General features: G+C 56.4%; 1 protein-coding gene across 2 annotated transcripts in view; it reads right to left on the bottom strand.

Annotated features, from left to right (window-relative positions):
• Positions 1-2696: 2696 nt before the first annotated feature.
• The window catches only part of ABCA13 (ATP binding cassette subfamily A member 13), a 114322-nt gene continuing 92116 nt past the window's right edge, over positions 2697-24902 (bottom strand). The window contains exons 41-49 of one of the 2 annotated variants that reach the window (XM_053661418.1): positions 24236-24431; positions 20242-20351; positions 10423-10573; positions 8057-8191; positions 7086-7189; positions 5390-5482; positions 5128-5233; positions 4082-4219; positions 2697-3528 (exon numbers count right to left, since the gene is read on the bottom strand). In XM_053661418.1, the coding sequence (XP_053517393.1) occupies positions 3433-3528; positions 4082-4219; positions 5128-5233; positions 5390-5482; positions 7086-7189; positions 8057-8191; positions 10423-10573; positions 20242-20351; positions 24236-24431 (1129 nt within the window). In that variant the 3' untranslated portion in view covers positions 2697-3432. Of the gene's footprint in view, positions 3529-4081; positions 4220-5127; positions 5234-5389; positions 5483-7085; positions 7190-8056; positions 8192-10422; positions 10574-20241; positions 20352-24235; positions 24432-24902 lie in introns of those variants that run through there. The other variant, XM_053661420.1, reaches the window with a different exon arrangement.

The raw sequence follows: 24902 nt of genomic DNA, 5'->3' as shown, positions 1-24902 counted from the left end.
TCTCCCGCACCCCCTCGGACAGTGCTGTCTGAAACACCAGTGGTGCCTGATCTGCAGGTCTCTGCCCCCTTCGTCCTGAGCACAGGGACACTCCGGGGGGACTCCACAGCCCAGACGAGCCCCGGCTTACTCGGCACATCCAAGTCAATGTGGTACTGTTCCCACGCAAAATGGCCAGACAGCCTGCTCTGTGTCCCCGCGGGGGCGCCTGCTGGCCGTCGGTCCGGCATCTGTGGCTTCCTTCCCCTGCAGAAGCACCGCGTCACTGCCCACACTAATGCTGCATGGCACAGGCGTCCTTCCAGCCCGGTGATCGCCCACATGACACAGGCGGAGCCTGTGGGTCGGACCTTTGACACAGTGCCCTTGCCCCTCCCACCCGCCTCCTCCCTTTTGCTGCTCTGAACACTGTGAGGGCTGGAGCTCCAGCAGCTGCTCTGGGGCAGAGGGAAACCATGAAGACAGCAGTGCTGGACACTGGACGGCAGTGCAGCCCCTACGCCTGTGTCCCCCAGGCAGCAGGCGGCACCCAGTGCCCACCGAACAGCATGGTTCGCCCCACTATTCCGTCTCCCTCAAATGTCCCTTCCCCTTCCTCCACCGGCCGAGGCACGACTATGGGTAAGAACCCCATGAAGCCAGTCCCCTCCCTCTACAAGCAGTGACACCTGTGGTCACTGTGGCCCCCGAGCAGGGCACACCTGTGGCCTGAAGACCGCACTTGGCCTTCCCCGCCTGACAGTGCATCTCAGGGACAAAGCCTGTGGCCTTCTCACCTCTCACCCACCACCCTGTGTTTACAGCACCCACCATGTGTGGACGCACACAGAGGGGCTCAGCGGTACTAAGGGAAAGAGCTTATGTGTGTGTGTGCCCACCCGCCGGTGTGCCAGGAAGGACTTCGAATGAGCCCGAGGTGGCACTGAGCTGTGACTCGCTGTCAACGGGCCGTCACTGAGCTGCACTGACGCAGAGCGACGAGAAGCCCAGGAGGACGCACAGTTCAACCAGCTGGAAAACGTTAAGTGTCGACATCCCCACCCCCACCCCCGTTCGGGTGGGAAAATGTGTGGCCCTGGCACCGGTGTCAGCCTCGCACGCACTTGGGTTTGGGGGGGGGGGCACACGCCCTGTGAGACGAGGTGGAGCGATTTCGGGGAGTCGTTTTTCAGCTCCGTGTCCCCCAAACCAAGCTGACGGGGCCCCAAACCTCCTGCTCTGCGCTATCACAGGGCAGGATTCGAGTTTGCTCTTTGCAGTCTAGAGTCTGTGCGCTGGCTCTCACACACCCCTGTTCAAGTACCGGGGGACGGTAAACTCCGTGCCAACACCGCGTTGCCGGAGCCTCTTCATCCCTGCTACACCCACCTCGACCCGTACTCTCTCCTCTTCGAGTGCTTTCCCGGGGGGCTGCTTTGTTTAGAAGTCTCGCTTGTGTGATCTTAAACTCAAAGGTTTTAAGGCAAATGCTGAACTCCAAAGTCATAAAATATCTGCATAATGTATAAGCGCAGTGACATTTTTTACACTGACGTAGGACTTGACCTTCAGTGGCCAGCCCTCTGGGACGTGGCGTCCTGGCACGATGGGCTTCCTCCTTGCTCCTCCTCACTGTTCCAGGAGGCGCCTCGGAGCAGACGCCGAGAAGCAGCACGACCAAGACCAGGGGGTTATTGGGGTGCAGAGCTGCACAGAGTAAAACCTAATTCAGTGTAAACTCTCTTAAGCTGTCGGACGTCAGGAAAAGCCGCGTCTCTCTTCACCTAGAGGACGGGGCACCCGAGGAGGCGGGAAACCTGTCGGCCAAACGCAGCTGCGCCCCAGCTGGGTGCGGGGTGGAGGGACCAGCACACCCACACGGTCGCGTCTGGCATCTGTATTTATTGATTCAGCAACACCACAAACAAAACATTACACCTTCCACTGGACCACCGGCCGATGTCAGGATTGGGGGAAAGAATCAGAGAACTCTAAGCGGTAACTTTTTAAAGAAAGTGTGATTCCAAGGAGTCAAATCATTCTCTCAAAACTGCCCCTGCCTGTCTGCATCCTCCCGTACGAAAGTGCCTCCGGTGTGGAATGACGTTCGGGGGGAAATCTCAAAGAAACCTTGCTTCTGTGAAGAAATGTCACAAGAAAGAGCTTTTGCTCGATTACAAGCCATTACTCAAAAACTTCACTGGATAAGGTTCGATTCTAAGCTGGAAGCCGTGCGGCCGGCCCTCCACCGAGGTCTCAGAGACTGTTGCTCACACAAGTCAGAGAAGCTCACCCGGCAGTGTCGCCTGGGGGCGGCCTCCCGCCTCGCACGCTGCCCACGCGGCCTCGATGGCCTGCGCCAGGCCGGCTGCCAGGTCGCAGGGCCGGTCGGGTCATGTGTCAGCCCTCCACACCGGGGGACTCCGGGAGGACAGTAATTCCGAGATCTTTAGACATTTTTTAAATGTCTGCGATCAGTACCTATACGCTGTGTACTGTGTTAGCCGCATTCATAGAACCAGAATGCAGCTCCTGTTTCCTCAGTCGCCGCTACCACACTGGAATGGGTGTCGGAATGGCAGGGTGTTGGGGGGCCCGGCGACCCCGGCTGCGGGGCCCCCTCCGCTGTCTCTGACCCACGGGGCCCGGGGCTCCGCTCTGGCCAGCTCCCAGGTGCCGCTGATGCAGCTGAAAACTGTGCACTTAAAATAATTTTGAAAAGGTGATTATTAATGCAAATTAAGAAAAGAAAATACATTCACATCATATTTATTTATCCTCCCCTAAAATTATAATCTGTGAAATTCTGGTAAAACTTTTATAAATGCTAGAGTACCAAGTACAATTTATTTAATTTTGCTGAAGCGTTGACTAAAAAGGTCTCTAAGTCCTACTTTTTTTTAAAAGCATCTTTTAGAAGAAAAAAATGGCAACTTTTTTCATGTCGTATCTCATAATGTCATCCAGTGTAAGGACCAGTTTGCATTCAAGCCACTCAATTTTTACTTCGACCCTGGTGAGCAAGTCTCGTATAAACATGACAGAAGTAACACAAAGTCCCGGGTGCTGTTTCCTGCGATAACATTAGGGAAGGTGCGACCTTGGGGGCCTCGGGTTCCTTAAAAGTGAAGGCAAACGTTGGAATTGGACGATGTCCATCTCTGAGCAGTCGGAGTCAGACCCCGAACCCACTCACACCCGGTCACAGGGAGGCCAGACCCACCAGGGCTCAGCCAAGGGCCACAGAGCTGTGCCGGAGGACCCCCAGTGTCTGCAGGGTGCAAAGACTGTTCCGACTATTAGTTATGAATTAACAGAGTTTCAAAGTGGGGGAGGAAGAGGAGAGTGAGATTTGACCACGGGAAGCGCCTGCCCTCCGCTCCGAGCTGGCTTCTCCAGAAGGGCCCCTCGAGACGAAGACCAGGGGTCCCTCCGATGCATCACCCCCAGGACTCACACAGGCAGGGGCTGGGGCTGGCGGCTGTCGGCAGAGGGATCGGGAGTGGCTGGTGGGGTCGGCTGCTGCTCGGTAGCAAAATTGATAAATACCTGAAAGAGCAAGGGCAGTCGCTGGCCTTTTGTTCTCGAGCGTTGTAAGAAGGGACACCCTCACAAAGCACTGCCCCGCTTTTCTTGAAAACCCCCGGTCGGTCACCAGCACCAGCCCCCCACTCCCCAAATCACCATGAACAGGTGAATCCCGAAGTCAAACCCCAGGAACAACGAGTATTTCCGGACAATAATAAATCACCTAAAACTCTCTCTGCCTCAGGCAGCCTTGGGAATGAGGCTGTGATTTAACTTTATATGCAAACACTCTTTGAACACCAAGCCCCTTTCTTCTGGTGCAGCCTTTGGTTCCCTGGGGTGGGGCGGGGGTGGCGGGGTCACCCGTGGAATAGCTGGTGTCACAGTGGACGAGCAGAAGCACGCCTCACAGGGACCCTGGGCAGCGAGCACCTGGGCAGCGAGCACCTGACAAGCTGACCACCCGATGCCCACCCTCCGCCTCCTGGGCTCTCGTAAACCTGACAGCAACTCCCTCCAGGGATGGGGGCCTCCACGACCCCACGCCACTGGGGGCGCCTTCCAGGGACCCCACCTGCTCCAGCGAGGTCTGGCTGATGGAGTAGCGCTCGATGCTCAGCGCGGCCTTGCTGCTCTCCAGCACCCTGAGCAGGCCGGCCGGGCCGGCCCGTGTCTTCGGCACGTGGTACTCCAGTAGGTTCAGGCGCCGCCCCTAGAAGCCCCCACGGGAAAGGGTCTCGTGACACCCTGTGACCAAACGAGGCCGCCCCACCGAGTTTCACCGCCACACACTGGTTTCGGAGTCTCCAGTGAAGGGTCAGGAACGCCAGTTCCCCACCAGTGCTCTGTGCGCGGCAGTCACCCCGCAGGGCGAGCCGCTGTCTGGATGCTTGGTCCTGACTGTCCTCACCATCAGCACCTCCCGGGAGATGACTGTTCCCATGTCACTCTCAGATGTGCCGGGCGAGGGGGAAACAGGAGCCGTTTCCTGGGGTCCCCACAGGGCGCTCCATGTGAGCCTGTGAGCCCCACACAGCCTGCCTGCCCTGGTCACCGTGGAAACAGGGAGGTCGTGCTACCATGGGACACCACCCCCACAGTAATGATGAGCCCCCACTCCCACCCGGGGCCCCAGAGGCAGGGCCCTCAGATGCTGACCCCCAGAGGGAGGTTTGGGTTTCACAGGCAGGGGCCCGAGAACCCGCAGGTCTAGGCAGGTGGTTTGGGGACCCTGCACCCACCCGGTAGGGGGACGCCGGTGTCACCAGACCTGTGACCACCACACACCCAGGGGGCATGGCCCATCCTGAAGGCCACAAGGTGCGGTGTGGCCTGGCCCACAGGTGCGGAAAGCATGACTACGGACTCCCGCGGTGATGCGCCAGAACCAGCAGGGTGCGGTCCCTGGCAGTCAGCCTGGAGCGTGGTGCCCAGAGGGAGCTTCAGCCCCTCTGTCGCTACGAGGCCCCGACCAGAGCAGCCCCTCGCACCAGCATAGGGCTAACTATGCATCGTGAACACCTTCCGCTGAACGGGGACGCACACGGGACCCCATATGCAGGACCCCCACACACAGGACCCCCACACACAGGACCCCCACACGCGGAACCGCCACACTACCTTGAACTGGGCTCCCGGGAAGTGGCGCTGCAGGCAGGCAGAGATGGCGGCGTGTGGGCCGCCCTTCTGGCAGACCCACACTCTGACCGCATACCCGTCCCCGAACCTGAGGGAGGGACGGAGTTAGAGCCCGGTCACTTTGCTGGGACCTGAGTCTATTTCCAAGGGACTCCCCACGGGCCAGGCTGTGGGCAAGGCGCCCGCACCGCACCACCACCTCCTGCTGACCCACAGCGGCCTGAGCAGAGAGAAAGGCTCCCACCTGTGTTTGAGGTGCTGGGGGGACCCGAGGCACCGGAAGCGGCCGTCCACCATGATGGCGAGTCTCGTGCACAGCGCCTCGCACTCCTCCATGCTGCGGGGAAGCACGAGGGTGAGCGTGGGGCCCGGGCTCAGACACATGCGACGAGAGTGACCACAGCGCATCACCAGGGCCGCACGCCAGCCGGGCATCTGTACGGACACAGCACCAAGGTCGCAGGGGCACCGTCAAGGGCAGGCGGCCAAGGGTACAGTTAACAATGCAGCAGCCCCGGCGTTTCCACACACCGGGGGGAGCAGCCACAAAGGGCGGAGAGCACTTTGTGGTGCTGCAAACGCGCCACGGAGGGAAGAGCGCCCCGCACACGAATGGGGCAGCTTTGCGAAAAGAAACAAGATTTATCAATGGAGTCAAAGGAGATCTTGAGTCTACGGAGAAGTGTGTCAAAAAGAGGAAAAATGAGCATTTTAAACGTGGAACATTATTGTAATGTAAAAAGTATTGTTTTAAATGATTGTAATATAAAATAATACTTTGTAAGTGTAAAATATAGTAAGCATAAATATTAAATGTGATGAGGAAGTAAATTATATATTTACTACATATGAGTAAACGCACACGATATTTTAATGCACTATAATATAAAATAGAATAGAATAAGTGACATTGTAACTCATAACTTATTTGTAATATACACTAATTTTTTACAGAAAGCATTTAGTGAAGATTTACAATTGTAACTGCACTATTACAATTACACCAGAGGCAACACGAACGGCGACGACCCGTGCAACGCCCACCAACACCAGCACCCCCGGGACAAAGACCTGGGAGGCCGCCGACCCAGGAGAGGAGCGGGCCCTGCTCCAGGGCCCTCGGAGAGTGAGGGCGCCTCCTGCAGGCAGGTGCTGGCTTGGGATCTGCCGCTGTGAAGCAGTGGGGTCTGCTCACACCCCTCACCTCCCCCCGCCCCTTGGTGTGGGAGCTGGGCTGGGGGAGAGGGTGACCCTGTGGACACCCTGGCTCTGCCCTTGCAGGGAGCAGTGACCTGTTCCACCTCAACCTGGAGTCTGCGTCCCCTGCCAGCACCCAGGAACCGGGCACACCCGACCTGAGAGCTTGCAAGCAGGGGCAGGTGCCCACAGCCCACGACACTGCTCTCACAGGGCGTCTCTCAGGTGTGGGGACAGTCGGAACCTGGGGTCTGTTCTCAGAGACTCACACAGCCCCCTCCATGAACGGGCCTCACAGAACCTGAAACGCACACAGTTGCGTGGCCAAGAATGTTCCAAAATCTAATTACAAGACTAATTCTGGGAGGAAGAAAACACGAGACCAGACTCAGAAACCTGTTGTTTCATTGCAGCCTGTTCTCCTGCTGGGATAAGCAGCCCCGGACAGAAAGGACCAGACGGGGCTGTGGGGGGACCCGCCGGGGAAAGGGCCGGACCAGGTGCCCGGAGCACCCGCGCTGGGGTCCAGCTCTGTCGTGAAGGCAGACCAGGCGAGGGGGTCCTGCGGCAGACGTGAGGTTCAGGCACCAGCTCGGCCACGCTGGCTGTGTGGCCGTGCTGACGTGACTTTCCTGTCTCCGGGTCATTGTTCTGATCCATGACAGTGTGAGTGATGCCAGGCCGGCACGGTGTGGCTGTGGACACACCGACCTCCCAGCCCCCGGCCCGGCTCCGCGGCTCACCTGTGTGAGGTCAGCACCACCGCACAGCCCTGCAGAACCTCCTTCCTCACCGCTTCCCACAGGAGCCGCTTCGAGCAGGGGTCCATCCCCGAGCTGGGCTCGTCCTGTGGGAGAGAGGGTCCCGGTGAGGGGCACGGCCTGGGCGAGACGGGCCCTGCTCTGTCCGCAGGGCAGCTGCAGGTACAGCCGGCACCTCCGTGCCCACCAGCTCCCACCCTGGTGGCTCCCAAGACCACCCCCAGGGCCACGGACTCCCAAGGGCTGTGCCGAGAAAGGCCTGCGGGAGCGGGAGGGGCCCCGCATGTTCAGCAGCAGCACCACACGAGGCGAGGCCTCCTGAACCCAAGGCTCTCTTCTTCAAGGGGCACCGAGCCTATCTCGGGAACCGCCTCCGAGGGATGCCTTTGTCGGCGGCAGGACGCGCTCCAGAGCTCTCAGTGGTCAGCCAGCTCTGCACGCATGTTCCTCATGAGCTTAGGGCGCCGGTCTCTTGCCGCTGTGCCACCAGAGTGCCTACCCCGTGCGTCACCGCCTCTCCCTCAGAGTCAAGTTTAAACACAATGGCAGCAGCCAGCACAGGTAGCGTCCAGCGTGAGTGAATCAGACCACACCCGCGTCCTCTCATCTGACAGTGAACCGCACGCCCGTGAGTGCGCCCAGCAGGCTGGCGAGTGACTGGCTCGCGCATGCCAGGACATCAAAGGCGGGAGGTCGCGGGGCCGGGGGACAAGTGTCAGCGAGTTTTCAGACTACAGGCGCACCCTGGTGTCCTTTGAAACACTATTTCTAATGCCACAGTTTCACTGGGCATGTGATTTGTTAAATAAAGGTGACTTATCAAGAAATACACCTTATTTCTGTACAACCCCAGGGCTGAGTCAGATCGTGTGGGGTGCCGACCTGGGAGTAGCAGGTCACTTCAGAGAGGCCGCGTGGCCCCAGCTCCCGGGAGGGCGCCCCCGAGTCCTTACCAGCAGCAGGAGGTCAGGCCTCCCCAGCAGGGCCAGGGCCGTCGACAGCTTCCGCTTGGTGCCCCCACTGTAGGTGGCCACGGGCTGGTCCACGTGGGCTTCCAGGCCTAAGCGCCGTACCAGGTCCCCAGCCACCTGGAAGACAGGGGCTCTCTGTAGGCCCCCACTTGAGGAGGGCCCCTCCTGCTGCCCCTCCCTCCTCCCCGCCCCCTGCTGACACCCATGGGACACGGAGACCACTCAGGATGGACAGACGGCGCCCTGGGTACACTGGGCCCTCTGGGCTTGTGGGACCAGCAGGCGGCGGCCGAGCATAAGGTCTGAGCCCAGGGAGCCCTGAGAGCGGAGGGATCGGCAGGCAGGAGGGAGGTCGGGCGGGAACAGGCTGGGGCGGAACCCAGCGGGAGCGTGGCAATGAGCAGAGACATGAGCAGGGAAGAAGGGACCCCCTCAGAAGCCGCTCAGAGACCCCCCACTGGGGGGCTGGTTCACGGTGGCACTGGGGTAGGTCAGGCGGAGGCCAAACTGCATGCTGGCAGTGGCTGGGGGCCGGCCCATCAAGTTGGGGGGGAGCCCTGCCCGCCCCCCCCAGCACATGGGCCACATCACAGCTTCCTCCCCTGCAGCACCTCTCAACCAGCCCTTTCTCAACCAGCCTCAGAGACCCGGCCCAGCTCCTCCTTGCTCCTCAGCACAGGGAGCTGTCCCCCGCACCTGCCCTCTGGCCTTGCCGCCCAGCACAGCCCCATGACGCCCGCCAGGCCCTGTCTTCTGCATTCAGGCCCTGGGGTGGGCTGGGCTGCTGCCTCTGGGGGCCGGTCAGCCCATTTCCAGCTCCGCACACTCTGGTTCTGCGACCATCTCGTCTAAGTCCCCTGACCACCAAGAAACCGGTGTCGGGTCATCCTATGTGTATCTCTGTGTGGTCGGGCTGGCCCTGGTCCCAGCTTCCTCCCGACGTGGGGGGAGAAGGAGACACTGAGGAAATGGGCTCATGCTGGAGCGTCCTCAGTGACGACAGAAATGCAGCTTTAAACTGACACATGTGTGTCACAGATGAACAAATAAAGGTTGGAACAACGATGGCGACGCTGCAGCACCAAGAAGCTCTGCACCGCAGGGTTGGTCGGAACCGAAGCCTCCCGGGACCAGAAGGTGCGCCTGCCCTGCGTGCCCACCTCTGGCTCCTCCAGGCAAGCAGGGTCCCGTCTGCCGACTCGGCGGCCATGCGAAGCAGGAAGCCAAGTCCGTCCCCAATGGGCAGCCGGTGAGGAGCCCAAGGAAGGGCTCCGAGGCAGCTGTGCCTCAGGACCGAGGTTGCAGGGACAGGGCCCACTCTCCACCCTGCCACTGAGACCTTCTTCAACAGGCGCCTTTTTCAGGGCCAGGAAAGAGCCCACCAGCGGTGCCCACAGTGCCCACCTCTTCACCCAAACACTAACCAGGGAGCAGGCAGGGGTAAGGCCGAGCCTACGATTCTGGGTTTTATCAGCTGCTCCCCGCACTCAGTGGGGCTCCTGCTGGGGAACAGCCTCCTGTGCTCCGCTGAGATGGGGGGGGGAACAGATGGCACCCTCCAAGGACAGGGGAGAGACAGCCGGGTCTCACACAGAGTCCCGAGGTCAAAGGAGGAGGGCCAGCACCTCGCAGCAGCACCGAGAAGGGATTCCACGGACCAGTGGGGGCGAGGGCTGGCTGCGTGGTCACCTGCGGAATCTTGCTAAGAGTGCATCACAGAAGCCGCCCATTTCTGCCCCCGTCCAAATTCCCGGAATTTGAGCCACACCCCAGGCCCAGAGATGAGGAGCAGAGAAGGGAAACTGCCTGAGCACCTGCCATCCGTGTGGCTTCCCACCTGGACCGTCCCCGAGCTGTGGTCCAGACTGCCAGCTCCGCGTGGCCCGCCGCCACCACTCACAACAGGTGGTGACCGCCCCCGGGCTCCCCTCACAGGCAGGAAGACGGGGTCGACCTCTGGACAGGGCCTTGTGGGCCGCCCTGTCCCACCCGCCACCCGCCACCTAGTCTTCACCCTGCACTGGGCCCCAGGGAAGGCCACATCTGTGACATCTGTCCCTGAATACACAGGAGCAGCTGGGCAACATGAAGGGCACAGGAGAGGACACGGAAGGGGGGCACACAGGTGTGGACAACACACAGGTGTGGATGACAGGGTGTGCCGACTGCTCCCCCGCCCTCCGCGCAGGCCCTCGTGACGGTAATACAGACACAGCAGGAGCCCTTCCTGGGCATCCTCTGCACCAGCTCGGGGAGCACCTTCAGGCACGCTGGTCCAACCCGGTACTTCTGGCTCCTGGGGTGCAGAGGCTGCGTGGGTCCCCCTCCTGGAAGCCCCAGGGGCTCACCTCCTGGACATGTGACATCGGGAGCCCGCGCAGGCGGCCGTAGTAGCGCAGGTGCTCCCAGCCGGTCAAGTGCTCGTCCAGGGCATCCTGCTGTGGACAGTAGCCGATGCGGAGGCCCGCCACCTGGGCCGAAAACAGAGCCGCGTCCTCCCTGCAGAGAAGCAGAGTGCAGTCCAGAAAACCCCACTCCCCAGCGCCCCATCTCTGGAACCTGCTGGTCCCCAGGGAGCTCACAGGGTTTGTCAAATGCGCTTCATTAACTAGCACAAAGGGGTTCAGTGACAGCAGAGTGACCCAGGGGCCCAGGAGGCCAGGATGTGCGAGAAGCACCCCTCATTGTAGCTGGGACGCAGGCATGTTCGGGAAGCGGCTGTCAGAACCACTGTTCTCTCCAAAATGATCCACATGAACCACCAGTCAATCGATGACTAAGTGTCCTTCCAGATCCAGTGTTAAGCGAACAAGTTGTGTAACAATTGTATCTGATCTGTTGCTGAACAGACGGAAATCAGAGAGACAGAGAAACCTACGGTCGCACCCTCAGTGATTTCTGGAGTGGACGTGTGGTGAGCCCTCTGAGCCGGTCACAGGGTGGTCTCCAGACAGGACTCGGGCGAGCAGGAGTGTCTGCCCTGCACTCATCCCCCACCAGCTGGAAGGAGCAGACGAGCTCCGTGAAGCTGCAGGAGGCAAACCAAAGCGCCCAAGCGCCTGTTCACAGACGGACTCCAAGCTGCCAGAGAGGCAAGCAACCCCTCTAACACCGCACCAGGGAGAAGACACAACTCAGCAATGAACTTGGCCCTGGCCGGAAGAGCCTGTGCACCCAAGCAAAGCTGCCCAATTGCAGGGGGAGCAGAAATGCCCGTGGCGTTTTTCACAGAAGCAGAAAGAAAAACCCTGAGCTGGTAGGGAGCCACTAAGGCCCGGAGCAGCCCACGCCGTCCCGGGAACTAAAGCTGGAGACGGCGCACTTCCTGGTCTTCAACTAGTGACACCCACAAAGCCACAGGATCGGAATGATGTGCCACCGGCACCAAGCACACCCAGGCTCCACGGCACAAACAGCAGAGTCTCGGGCCCAGAAAGAAGCCCAGTTGCGTGCAGCCAATTAACTTCCACGGAGCAGCCTCAAACGTCCAGGAGGGGGGACGGTGAGTGGGGTTCGGGAGCCTGACCACCACACACGGAGGAATGGAAGCGGACCTCCACCTCATACCATGCGCCAAGCCGACGGACTGTGGTGCGAAGCCTGGCAAACCAAGGGAGAAGAAACAGCCACCAAATAACACCAAATTAAGAGCTTCCTTCCCACAGAGCCACGCCAGCCCGGCAGCACCATGTGCCTGTGGCTCACACAGGATGCCACCACTGGTCATTCTGTCTGTGGCAGTGCGGCTGGGCGGGCAGGCGGCGGTCCCGCTGGCCTCCCTGTGGCCCTGGGGACACCCAAGTCCACACTGAAGCAGCACACGCCGACGGGCTCCTGAAAGGCTGCCGGTGCCCCAGCAGGCAGACTCGCCGTTTAACTTAGTCCGTCTCTCTCACGCTCGCATGCCCCGGGGCAGGCGGCTGCTCTCCGGACACAACGCCGCTCCAGTGTGGAGGCCGGTGCGCTCCTCCGTCTAGTTCTCGGAGCTCGCCTTTGTTTTGGGGACTCGGCAGCTTCACTGCAAACTGTCCCCTTGGGGTGCACAGAGGTTTGGGGTGAAAAGGTTCATCCCTCTCTTGCTAATGCTAAAATATTCTTAGCAGGGATCTCTTCGAGTGGCGGCTCTCCTCCATCACCTCGGTCCCGTAGTTCAGAAATCCACTCAAACACACGCAGACCTGCTCTGAGTGGACTCTCCGTCCTGGTTAACAGACAACCCTGGAAACGACGTCTCTCACTGTCCTCCTCGGCCAGCGGGAGGGTTTTCTCAGCCTGTGGTCACGGAGGAGGCTGAGCGACTGCGTGCAGCTCGGAGCCCCTGCACCCCGTGTACCCTCGGGGCCTGAGCTCGGAAGCCTCCGGCTCACAGACTCACGCTGCCCCTCGGACACACATGGCCCCTACTTGGGTCCCGCCCACCCAGTAGTAAGAGCGTCCACAGCCGCCCTCGTCTCCACCTGCACTGCCATCAAATGTCCTGTTAGGGCTTCGCAACCCCTTTTCCTGTTACACTTTCAGCCCTTTGTCCTACCTGATCCTTGTTTTTGCCCTTAAATTTTGGTGTTTTTCTTTACGGAAGAATTTAAACTTTCCACATTTAAATATATCTATGTTTTTTTTAATTCATGCTCAGAAATCATTTCCCCACTGACTAATGAATGTTTATATTTACTTGTGCTGTTTCTCGTTTTCTGTGAGAAACATTACACACTAGTCTCAGGAAAGTTCACTAACCTAATTTTCCTTCCTCGCTGAGTGAAATTTGTATGCTGTCTCTTTCATCCTTGACTCTATTCTACCGCTTCGTGGAAGCGAACCAACCGGAACGGCGTTATTTTACCACAAAGTGAGCGCAGCCCCTTAAAACGCCTGTTGTTGCAGTTAGCTGTCCTCTCTCTACTTCCTCAGAAGTTCAGTGACCAGGCCTCCGGCCGCCTGCAGCACCCACCAGAACCGCGTTACACTGACAAAACCCGGTGGGGGGAGAACAATATTAAGACCACTGGTTTTTCCATCCGGCACCATTTTTATTGCTCTCAGAACAATGTCACCTGCACTCCCCACACAGGCCCCCCGCGCTCCTTCCTGTGCGGGGAGACCCCGCGGGCACAGCCGCCAGTAGTGCTGCCTGTCCGTCCCCCACTCTCGCTACGGCCGGCACACGGAAACACTCTCAGTTCTCACACGATTAACTTTTATCTGACCACCGCAACTCACAGCGCCTCTTAACTGACTCCCACGGGTATTTTGCATGCATTACATTTTTAGAAAATAATATTTTAGCTGTATAAATACTCAGATTATTTCTAACTGTGTCGTCAAGTGGCACTGGGATTCAAGAACACTGCTGAGTAATGTTACCAGTGCCTTTCCCTGTCTCTCCTGTAACGGGAGTCACGTTCCTGGCCCACAGGAAATGCGGCCTGTCTGATTCACGACCCTCAAGCCACACACAGCCTTGTGTTGGCCACGTACGCACACTTTATACACACTTCTGGAATCGTCCGGCAATGAAAGAGTTAAGACATCTGAATTCAAATCTATTCCTGCCGTGTTCTTTCTGGTTTTCTAGCAGAGTTCGTTTTGAAGATTTTTTTATTTTATATTTCACACACAGAAATTCTTGACTTAATGACTTCATATAAGAGAGTATATTTTATTAAAATGTATAGCATTTTTGCTACAAATATGCCTTTTCCTTAAATTCTGTCAATGTGGTATTAATATATTTATATATTTTAGTCTGTTTTTATTTGTCTAATTGCCACTTTCATTTTTAATGCTGACTGTAATTTTAATTTTGTTTAGCATGTCATACAAAACTGCATATTTTTTAAGAAGCCACTGAGTATTTGACTTTTTAAGGAAAGATAAACCCCATAGTATTTACTGTAAAATACAAGCCTCCTCTGGTATCAGTCAGCTGTCTTTCCAAACAGCTCCCTCTCACTGCCCCTCCGGTGGTGGGGTGGTGGGCCCTGACCTGCAGAGTGCTGGTCTTCTGCTCTCAGATGCCCGGGGCGGGTGAGACTGACACCAGCCCGGAGCTGGGCCCCTCCTCCCCCCTCCGCCTCTCTCTGAAGGGCCCTCTGGTCCCACTCCCTCCTCCCAACCTCAGGCCCCTCCTCCTGAGGCCAAGGTCAGGACAGTGGTCAGGGGAGTTCAGAATGCTAAGCTCCTGGCAAGACGCATGTGAACGTGGTCACAGAAATCACAACTATGTCATTAGCACTTACTTTGGGGGTGAGGGACCCAGGCTGAGCACAGACAGGTGCCAGCAGCAGGGCAGCATGGGGGAGGGGGACATGACCACCCTGTGCTGCGTCCGGACAAAGCGCAGCAGTCCAGGATTTGAACCCCACGCGGCCACACTGAGAGAGGCTCTCGCCTGTCGCCTTGCAGTCTGCGGGCGCTGTCATGATGAGGGGCTCCTGGGGCCCTGAATGAGACCGCAGGGGGTCAGTTTGGAATCCGTTCTTCAGACCTGCCTTAGCGTCAAGTCTGAGCACACGCATTCACAAGCACTAGTGAACCAGTGGAGGAGAGGGTGCCGTTCCTCACAGCACGGCCTTCCAGAGAAGCGGCTGTGTCGTGGCGAAGGGGCGAACGACATGCTTCAGGCGGGAGAGAGCTCGGACGGGGGCCGCGAGGCCCATGCCAGCGCTCCCAGTGGTTAGATACCCGCTGACTCCTCGATGCTCATTTAATTCCTTGAATACCAATGTACAATTAACATTACAAATAATCAAGGTTTAAAATATAATTAATGCAAGTGTGATTTAGTTATAATTAAACTAATTACACAGACAGGAGCCTAATAAGGGACTTGCAGACCATCAGGAAAATGTAAATCCATTCGTGCTTTTGAGAACAGCTATTTGAATTTCATTTTCCAATTATTTTAGAAACGATAAAGTAAAATTATAAAGGAGACAGCCAGCCTCCCAGGGATGAGAAAATAAACCATATATTTTCATTTCCTTTTAAATTCTGATTATTTTGTCCTTTTGTACTTGTAAATAGAGACGTTCCAAAAAAAGTAAAAACCCACCCACCACCCAATCAACAAAAACACCCCTCCCACCCCGGGCTGCAGGCAAATCGGCAACGCGGCCCCGAGTGAGTCTGACTCGTTCAGCTCCGCCCTCTGCGGGACGCTAGGCAGAATCTACATGCTCTCTCGGTTCACAGCTCTTGAACGGAATTAGTTTCCAATGTTGCTATCTGCCCACTGACACAGGCCAAGCCAGGTGTGACCGTGGCCTCAGCTGGCAGACAGCAGCAGCTGGTGCCAGTACGAGCCAACGGGGTGGCACCGGGGCTCGGCCCACAGTGGGGAGGCACATGGCCAAGCTTCCGAGTCTCCGACCCTCCTCCCTGAAGTCGGGAGCAGGAACAGCCCTGACGTAAGAGGCACCTGCCTGTGACTGGCCAAGGGGACGTGCACACAAGACCTCATGGAGTCTCCATGCAAGCGCTCCTGTTCTCACCCCACCCAAGAGCACAGATTAGGGCCAGCAGGACACCGGGAAGCCAGGAAAGGGGGCCATAGGGAGCAGACAGGACCAGGACGCACAGGGAACTCTGTGACACACCGATCTCTATCCAAACGAGCCGGAAGGACACGACCCAGACAAGCAAACCCAGACTCGTCACCACTGAGGATGGCTGGAAATCAGTGCTCTCGAGAACCGGGTGAAGCAAAAGGCACAGAATAAGGGTTTATCTGATCTTGTTTATATGCACTATACCTCTGCGTAACCAAATCAGATACGCAGAACAACTCCTCATAAAGCCGCCCCGCCAGGAAATGAAAACTGGCCGCTGAGAGCTGGGACACCGCCACCCTTTGATCCCCCGTGACTGAGTGGGTTGGCTCGACTTCCGTCCCTGCCCCTCATCACCACGCACAGCTCACCCAGCAGAGTGAAGGCCAGGTGAGGGGCTCCTGGGGCAGAGGACCAAGCCCCCTCCCGCTCCACCCTGCAGAGGGTCCACCTGAGCCCCAGGGCTGCCAGACCCAGCAGGAACCTCGCACCTGCAGGCAGCCAGCCAAGTCCAGCTGCAGCTCCCACTCCACCTCCAAGGGCCCAGGACCAGCGGGGGGTTGCAACGCAGGGGAGCAGGCAGCGAGAGGGCACCCGAGGGGGGCACTTACCAGTCAACCACAGGGAGGGCTGTGTCTGGGGCCCGTGGGGTACGAAGCCGCAGAGAATCCTTAGGAGGAGGGGCGGGTCACACACAATACTGCGCTCATTTTTTAAAACTCGGCTGGGTGGGGGGGAGCTCACCCTGCAGGGCCGGTGTGACTGGAAGGGTCTCGGGGTGGCCTGATGTGGTTCCCTGCGCTGGTATTGTGTGAAAAAGCACGTGTGCTGTGTGAAAAGGCATCGAGATGTGCTTCTCCACATGTACCTTATTCTCCCACGAAAATCTGAAAGGGACTTTTAAAATATGAAGCCAGTATCGTTGACCAGATTCCTTGTGCCGTACAGTCCATCCCTGTGCGCACCTGAAACTAATACGGAAGGAAAGAAAAACAGTAGGCCCAGGAACACGAGACTTTGAGCATCCAGAAATCCTCTTACATGTAAATTTTTAAAGACTAAGTCAAATATATATGTCATTTAGAGAATATGACAGCGATGACGTCCCTTACTAAATTTTTAGGGTCCAGGTAAAGCTGTATATTTATAAATATACTTATACAGGAAGCATGTTTATAAATTTAAGCATTTGATAATGTATTCTTTTTCATTTTAAAAGTCATTCAAATCAAGAACTCAAAAATAAACAAGACTGGAAAAAGCATGGTAGAGAAGTTAATAAAAATGCCCAAATTTAATGAATTTGGAAACTGAAAGACTTGAATTGGTGAAGAAATTCAATCTTTCATTCCCTTTAAAGTAAAATAGTCAAAGTTGAGAAATTATAAAGATAATTTATAGAGAAACATCAGCAGCACAGTTGTATAGGAATAGAGCAAAAGTACAAATCTTATGCTCATCATAGTTATGACTCCAAAAAGAGTAGTAAAAACTTTTAACTGTCAAAATATAACAAAATAAAAATAAGGATAATTTAATAGTAAGGATTAGAAATGAGAGAGATCAACAACAAACTAATTTTTTATGAGTCATAAATCTAAAGTACTGCATGAAATTTAGCAAATAAGATTTAAATCCATGACAAAAATCAAGTTTGCTGTAGAAAGGTAAGAACAGATCAATAATAGAAATATTAGACTTAAGACATAAACATGTGAAAAGAAAAAGAATTACAACATAGGTCTCGAAGTGTGAATGCAAAATCGGTAAACGTACGGTTGTCCTCAAAGAATTCCTGGTGGAACTGCAGAAGGACGCACCCTGGAGACACCCCGCGCCCTGGGTGGGGTTCCCGGACCAGGGAGGTGGGCACACTGCCCTTCCACGGGGTCTCGGTAGTTTTGGGGAGAGCAAAGGGCAGTGGGGGCAGGGCCTCAGGAGGGAGATGGGGGGAGAGCATCTCATTACTGAGAAGAGCGCTGTGTCCTAGACAGCACATGAGGGCAGCTTAAAATACTTCTTAGAATTAGATTTATCTCAGTAAGTGAAAAATAAACAAGGCTTGCAAAAGAGAAGACAGTGTTAAAAATGTCAGTTCTTCACCAGCTACCCTATAAATGGGGCATAAAAATCAACTGAATCTCCAATAGTTACTGTGGACCCAATGCTTTTTCTGTCTCCAGAAAGGAGGGGCAGACTTTCCTCTGCTTCACTCATCTCTAGGTAACCAGTGCTGAGAATAGAAACCACCATCCCAATACCACCTCCACGTGTCAGGGACAGGGGCGGGACACGCAGGGGTCAAGGCCTCACACCACTGCCCGCTGGACTCTGCCCAGGGGGCGGTGGGGGCTCCGGCCCCTGCTTGGCAGTGGGGGCCAAAGCGCTCAGGTAGGGACGGACGGCGGCAGGGGGTGGGGGCGCCAGAGTCCAAGCCCCTCGTCATGAACTGCCCAGCACCCGCAGGGCCCTGCCGCCCTGACGGGGTCTGAAAGGAATGCCCTGAACTCCGCCTCTGGTGGACAGAAGGGGACACAGAACCAGTGAGAGCTGACACTCATGGATGAGCTTGCTCTGAGGTCAGTGAGCACGCTCCCAGGCCGCGAGAAAGTCCAATGAGAAGACAGTCGCAGAGGTCAGGAGAGGAGTCACCTCCTGACAAGGACGGAGTCACCTGGGTGTTCGATCTGAAATGGACGCACAAGGGCGCAGTGAAGAAGCCACGGGACGTGTCTCGGTGACACTTCCTCAGTGGTCCCGACACGTGGCCTTATCACCATGGTTATGAAAATAAGGAAGACACAGTCCCATCAAGATATAAACCTCTTCCAGCTGTAACATAAATTCGATGCGATTCCAACCAAAATTCCAGTGCTGGAGCATTTTTAGAGAGGTTGATAAAGTTACTCTCGAAGTACAAAGGTCCCAGAGTCACCCAAGCAATTCTGCAGAGGAAGACCCAGGGGACAGAAGCCAGGCCAACCCCCAGGGCGGGGCCCAGCCCCCCGAGAACTGGGGCGGGACAGAGGAAGTGCTCCCACTGGACGGCGCAGAGACACTGTGTCCAACAGGGGCACCAGGCTCAGCGGGTCCGCGCATCACCCCCACACACCGAAGCTGCAGGCTCAGTCCCGGTCAGGGCCCACTCAAGGGTCAGCAACACACGGGTGAGTGGGACAAGGAATCAGTGTGGTTTTTTCCCCTCCCTCTCATCAATCAATCAAGCAGAACACAGCATTAGGCAAATTGGAATTCTGGTTAGAAAAAAATAAAATTAAATTTATATTTCTATTATATCATTTATCCAAATATAAACTCCATATAAACACATGAATGTAAAAAGTCAGTTTTTGAAAAGAAAATATGGAAAATATCTTTATGACTTAGAAAGAGAATTTTAGATTTCAAAACCAAGAAGAACATAGGAAAAATGATAAATTGCCTTAATCAGAAGAACCTGTAGACGCAGAATCTTCCACAGCGAAGGTAAAATGAAGGTGCCAGCGGAAGGCAGTGTGCAGAGCGCCCAGAGGCCTGCGCGGGCTTCCCGGCTGAGAGCGCAAAGCACCCTCGCAGGATGCACGGCCAGCGGCCGGCCGGCCTGTGGGACGAAGGACAGTGAGCACTCCAGCCAGGGCCGAACGAAACTGCACCGCAAGTGGCCCCGAGAAAGCAGCCAAGTCCAGCAGGGGTTCGAAAGAGCGGATCAGCAAGACAGCGGGACCAAGTGCCCACCAGGCTCATCCACGCTGACGCTTGGGCAGCCACTCCCAAAGAGGGTCACAAAACACTCAGGTGGTGGTGCACACAGGCCGCCTTCATGTCCCCGTCTGGTGTTTAAATGCACGCGCCTCTCTGCCTGCCAGGCACCACACCCACACGTGAAGGTGACAGACACTAGACACACACGCAGACATGAATGCACGTTGAAATTAGGCAAGGAGGAGACCGTCTGTATTGACTAACTTCAGGATTACAGAAAATGTCGTCCTTGGTCCAGCACATCACAGAGACGACCAGGAGTTGTAGGTGCAAAGAACGGGCCAATTAGCAGGTTGTTCTGATCGTCCGAACAACTTTTGTCAGTTACTGTATCTGAACCTACTGGCAAACCTCTCCAGCAAAGTGCTTTCCAGTTGGTGTGGGCGGGACTCTGTGGCCCCCAGCAGAGGGACGATGAGCTCAGACAGTGCCAAGAACTTGGTGCCTATTTACGGCCTCTGGAGGATGGCAGCAAGCACATGGTTTTCCTGACGGGAGCCCAGCAGCAGACGTCAGACGCCTACTAGCAAGTCTCAGGAGTTTGCTGTAGCAGGAAAAGGGGTCTATGCTGGGCCCTCAGCTCCAGCGTTGAAAATGAGAATCGAGGACACAGACTGAGCTCTTGGGACCCTCCACACTGATGCCCATGAGGCCATGTGGCAGGGTGGCCAGAACACAGCCAGACACTGAGCCACAGCCACGGTGCTGAGCTCACCCACCCACACTCAGGAGGGTGCTCAGCTCAGGCACACTGGGAGGGGACAAGAACTCAGATGCCAGTGCTGCAGGGGCCTTGGAGGGCCCTGGGCTCCACCACAAACAAGCTCTGCGGGCAGAAAACAGTGGAAGGCGGCTCACCCGACAGGCGTCCTGATGACAGCGTGTCCTGCAGTCGGGGTGATGTCCCCACTCAGCATTTTGAAGGTGGTGGTCTTCCCGGCTCCGTTCACCCCCAGGAGCCCGAAGCACTGAGTGGAGGAAACAGGTTAGCGGTGAGATCAACCTGCACCAGGAACAGGCCCTGCTTTCAGCTCGCCCTGCCGGCGTTTGGTGAGATCTGCGGACTTGTAAACTCATTCTTTTTTTTTTTTTATTGATTATGCCATTACATTTGCTCTATTCCCCCCTCCATTCCCCTCCACCCTGCATACCCCTCCCCCACCATTTCCCCCTTTAGTTCATGAACACGTGTCTCAAATTCTTTAGATTCTGTATTTCCCCTACTATTCTTACCCTCCCCCTTATCTATTTTCTATCTACTGTCTATGCTACTTATTTTCTGTACCTTCTCCCCCCTTCTCCTCCTCCCACTCCCCTGTTGCTAACCCTCCATGAGATCTTCATTTCTATGGTTCCACTCCTGATCTAGCTGTCCTCTTAGTTTGCTTTGTTTTAGGTGTGGTTGTTACTAACTGTGAGTTTGCTGTCCTTTCACTGTTCATCTTTTTTATCTTCTTTTTCTTAGGTAAGTCCCTTTAACATTTCATATAATAAGGGCTTGGTGATGATGAACTCCTTGAATTTGGTCTTATCTGAGAAGCACTTTATCTGTCCTTCCATTCTAAATGAAAACTTTGCTGGGTAGAGCAATCTTGGTTGTAGGTCTTTGGTTTTCATGACTTGGAATACCTCTTTCCAGCCGCTTCTTGCCTATAAGGTCTCTTTTGAGAAATCAGCTGATAGTCTGATGGGAACTCCTTTGTAGGTGACTGTCCCCTTAGCTCTTGCTGCTTCTAGGATTCTCTCCTTCATTTTAATCTTGGCTAATGTAATGATGATGTGCCTTGGTGCGTTCCTTCTTGGGTCCAACTTCTTTGGGACTCTCTGAGCTTCCTGGATTTCCTGGAAGTCTATTTCCTTTGCCAGATTGGGAAAATTTTCCTTTATTATTTGTTCAAATAAGTTTTCCACTGGTGGCTGTGCCTTTCCCCCTTCTGGTACCCCTATAATTCGGATGTTGGAACGTTTAAAGATGTCCTGGAGGTTCCTAAGCTTCTCCTCATTTTTCTGAATTCTTATTTCTTCATTCTTTTCTGTTTGATCATTTTTTCTTCCTTGTGGTCCACTCCCTTGATTTGAGTCCCAATTTTCTTTCCATTACTATTGATTTCCTTTGTATTACCATTCATTTCAATTAGTTTAGCTTCTATATGTTTCTCTAATTTGTGACTAAAATCAACCAGTTTTGTAAAGATCCTGATCACCAGTGTTTTGAACTGTGCATCTGAAAGACTGGCTATTTCTTCATCGCTTAGATCTATCGGTTCTGGGGCTCTGAGTTGTCCTAGAGCCATTTTTGGTCTATTCATGCTGTTAAGTAAGCGGAGCGAAGCCTTAGTTGTTTACCAAGACGGGGCGACCCAGGTTGCTGGTTTGTGACGCTGTGTGTGGGGGTGTGGTCAGAGAGGGAGCAAAGGCGGCCCTCTCTGCTAGCCCAGCCCGTCCAGTCACACCACACGCCTCGGGCTTGTTTATCCGATCGGAATTGTGCTAGGCTGCTGCCCCGAGCAGGCTTCCCTTCTCACTGGTTTCTCCGCACACAGATGCGCGCGACCGACCGCAGACAGCCTGCCGCGCCTCTTCCCTGTGCGCTCCCGCAGCTAGCTCGCATCAGCGCCTTCGGCTGCTCACGCACCACCCGGGGATTTTTTCTTGCTAACCTGCTCTGCTACTGGTTTCGCTTCTCTTACCGGTTTAGCTGAGCATTTAGTTGTCCTCTGGACTCCGTATTGTCGATTTTCCGTGTGGCTTGGTTGTGATTGTTGTTAAAAATAGTTGTTCTTAGATTTGGTTGTGCACAGAGGCAAGGTAGTTCCTCCACCTACGTCTCCATCTTGGCTCAGACATTCTTACAAGGCAGCGCGTGGACTCCAGAACACGTCTGAAACTCTCATGGCCCAGGGGACGGGACCCAGTGCTAGTAGTGCCTGACACATGCACTCGCATGTGCAGGGCTCAGTGGGGGCACACTCCCGCCCCACCTGGGCCACCAACCAGCTCCTAACACACACCCCTGGTGACCGGGGATCTACGAGCTGTGCAGGACAGGCAATGCCGCCCTGGCTGGGCCGCCCAGATGGACGCACCCCCTGCGAGGGTCCCAGGCCTGCATCCCTGCCAGCTCAGACCCCAGCCTGGGGCTGACCCAGGGTCACGGGGCGGTGCCCGCTGCTCTGCACCCTGACATTCCTATGGGTCAGCACAGCTGGCCCAGCCCTGACCTGTGTTCCGTGTGGGAAATGCCCCCTGTCTTCTCCCCTAGACCCAGTCTCAGCCAGGCCCCAGCAGGCACCTGCGCACACTCCCAGCTGGAGGGCCTATGCGGAGGCTCAGCGGGGCTGGCTCCAGCCCTTCTCCTGCCAGGCGTCAGTGTCCTGGTGGCCGGCAGCCTGTCTGTGACTTCAGCTGCCCCCAGGCTCCCTGGGTCTCGGAAAACTGTGGAGGGTCTTCTGTCCCCAGTCAGTGGTCCCGGGATGATCTCATCCCTCTGGGTGACGGCAGCCACCTGGAACTCCCAGCTGCTGCAACAGCCACACTTTCCCCTAAACTGGGTCTCTGTCCCCTGACACCGAGGCCCACCGTGTCCCAGACCCGTCCTGTCCAGGTGGCTCTGCAGGCACTGCACGCCTGGGCCACCCACCCACCTGTCCATCCTTCAAGGCTCACGTCTGAGGCCCCCACCCCTCGCGGCTGCCCTCTCCGACCTGAGGCTCTGAAGCAGCACCACCTGCCTGAGGCCCCGTGGGACACTGGCCCCAGTCACTGGCCCCTGGGGAGACAGGGCCCCTGGGGGGACAGGGCCCCTCCCAGCCTTGTCTGTCTCTCCACGGGCCCGCAGCAGCTGTACAGCGATGCTCCTTCAGCGCCTGGAGAGCGGGACCCACTCCTCAGCATCACCCAGGCTCTACCCAGGACGCCCCGGAGGCACCTCCCTGGGAGGCTTGCCAAGGCCCCGGGCACCCTGCAGCTGGGCATCCCCCTGGGGCAGCAGTGACCTATGGCTGAAATGGCTCAACCACGTGGCTGCAGAGGGCGCAGGGCTGGCCTTGGGGCTGAGAAGTGAATAAGACACACAATAACTCACAGGAACACACTGGCCTATCTGCCCACCAGCCAGAGCAGTGTGCACACCTGCTCTGCCCAGTGGGGCCCCGGCCAGCCCACACCTGCGAGCACCCACCTCCAGGATGCCTGCACCCCACCCCTGCACAGGGTAGGAGCTGGCCAGGCAACTGCATGGACCACCCCAACCTGCTTGGGAGCAGCGGGAAACAGTGGGGACATGGGTGCTCCCTCCGGTCTGACAGCTGGAGGCAATTATTTCCCAAGCTGACAGCCCTTTACACAACTGAACACGAATCAGGAACGACTGATGCAGCTGCTGACGGTTCTGATTCCACCCTTCTCATGGGATTATGGCCACATCCGTGGAGAGAGCACCCAAGCGACGGCCTTGTGGGGTGTGTGCCCCCCCTTCCGGGGGGAGCCCATCACAAAAGGGCGTGCAGGCCCGAGTCAGCAGAGGTTTCCTAAGTCAATCGGAGTCACAGAACACACTCTCGGTAAATAGTGACCGCACAGCCCAAACAATAACTACATCTCCTCCATCACAGGACCCGTGTGAAGTCACAGAGCAGAGTCAGCCCCATCCAGCCGTCAGCCCAGGGTCCACGGGGGAAGGAGCCCACGTGCTGTGCCCCCGGGTTCTGCTGCTGTGAGCCGTGCAGAAGCCGCTGGAATTGGAAGGCTGAGGCAGCTGTGACTGCCGATGCCCCGAGGGGGACATGAGCGGGTGACAATGACAGCTACAGGGGCCTGCGGTGGAAAGTGAGGCATGGGGACACTCCCTCACCTCTCCCCGCCGCAGGCCCAGGCTCACGTCGTGCACGGCCGCGCGCTGCCCGGAGAGGCCCCGGTAGCTCTTGCTGAGGTTGTACAGCACCAGCAGGTCCCCACCGGTCCTGCCTTTCAACACCCGTGCCTGCTCCTTCTCCACGTCCACGTCCTCACATGATGTAACCGTGCCTTGGATGCTGGCAACGCGGCTCCTGGGAGGAGGGTCAGAGTCAGTTCACTCCCAGGAGGCGGGGCTGGAGGCCTCAGGACAGCGGGTGGGGTCAGAGGCAAAAGAGGGGCCAGGTCTGGAGACGATGCAGGCCAGCTCCACGGCCCCATCCTCCTCGCCATCCAGAGTCCCTGCCTCACCTTCAACTGTGGGAAAAACAAGACCACGCCAGACTCGTGCTCAGTGGAGAAGGGGCTCCCCACGCAAGTGTTATGAGGAATCGCAGTCTGAGCAATTCCAGCAAACGGGTCAGTTAGCAAGTGAGTCCACAGGCAGAAACACCCACACGTCACAACCTCGCACACGGCACAACCTCGCACATGCATGGGGCTGCGTGAAGTGCGGTGCAGCGGCACCTGGCCTGGCACTGGCACGCACGGCCCAGTCAGCATTGGTCGGATGGACTCAAACCGCATCTCCACTTCCAACTCTGCTCCTGGCGCTTTCCAACCCG

This window comes from Artibeus jamaicensis, unplaced genomic scaffold, assembly GCF_021234435.1.
Source record: "Artibeus jamaicensis isolate MK-2021 breed Jamaican fruit bat unplaced genomic scaffold, CSHL_Jam_final contig_1016, whole genome shotgun sequence".
In the NCBI taxonomy this organism is placed as follows: domain Eukaryota; kingdom Metazoa; phylum Chordata; class Mammalia; order Chiroptera; family Phyllostomidae; genus Artibeus; species Artibeus jamaicensis.
Note: the sequence above shows the minus strand (reverse complement) of the source record. Positions and strands in the feature narration are given on the sequence as shown.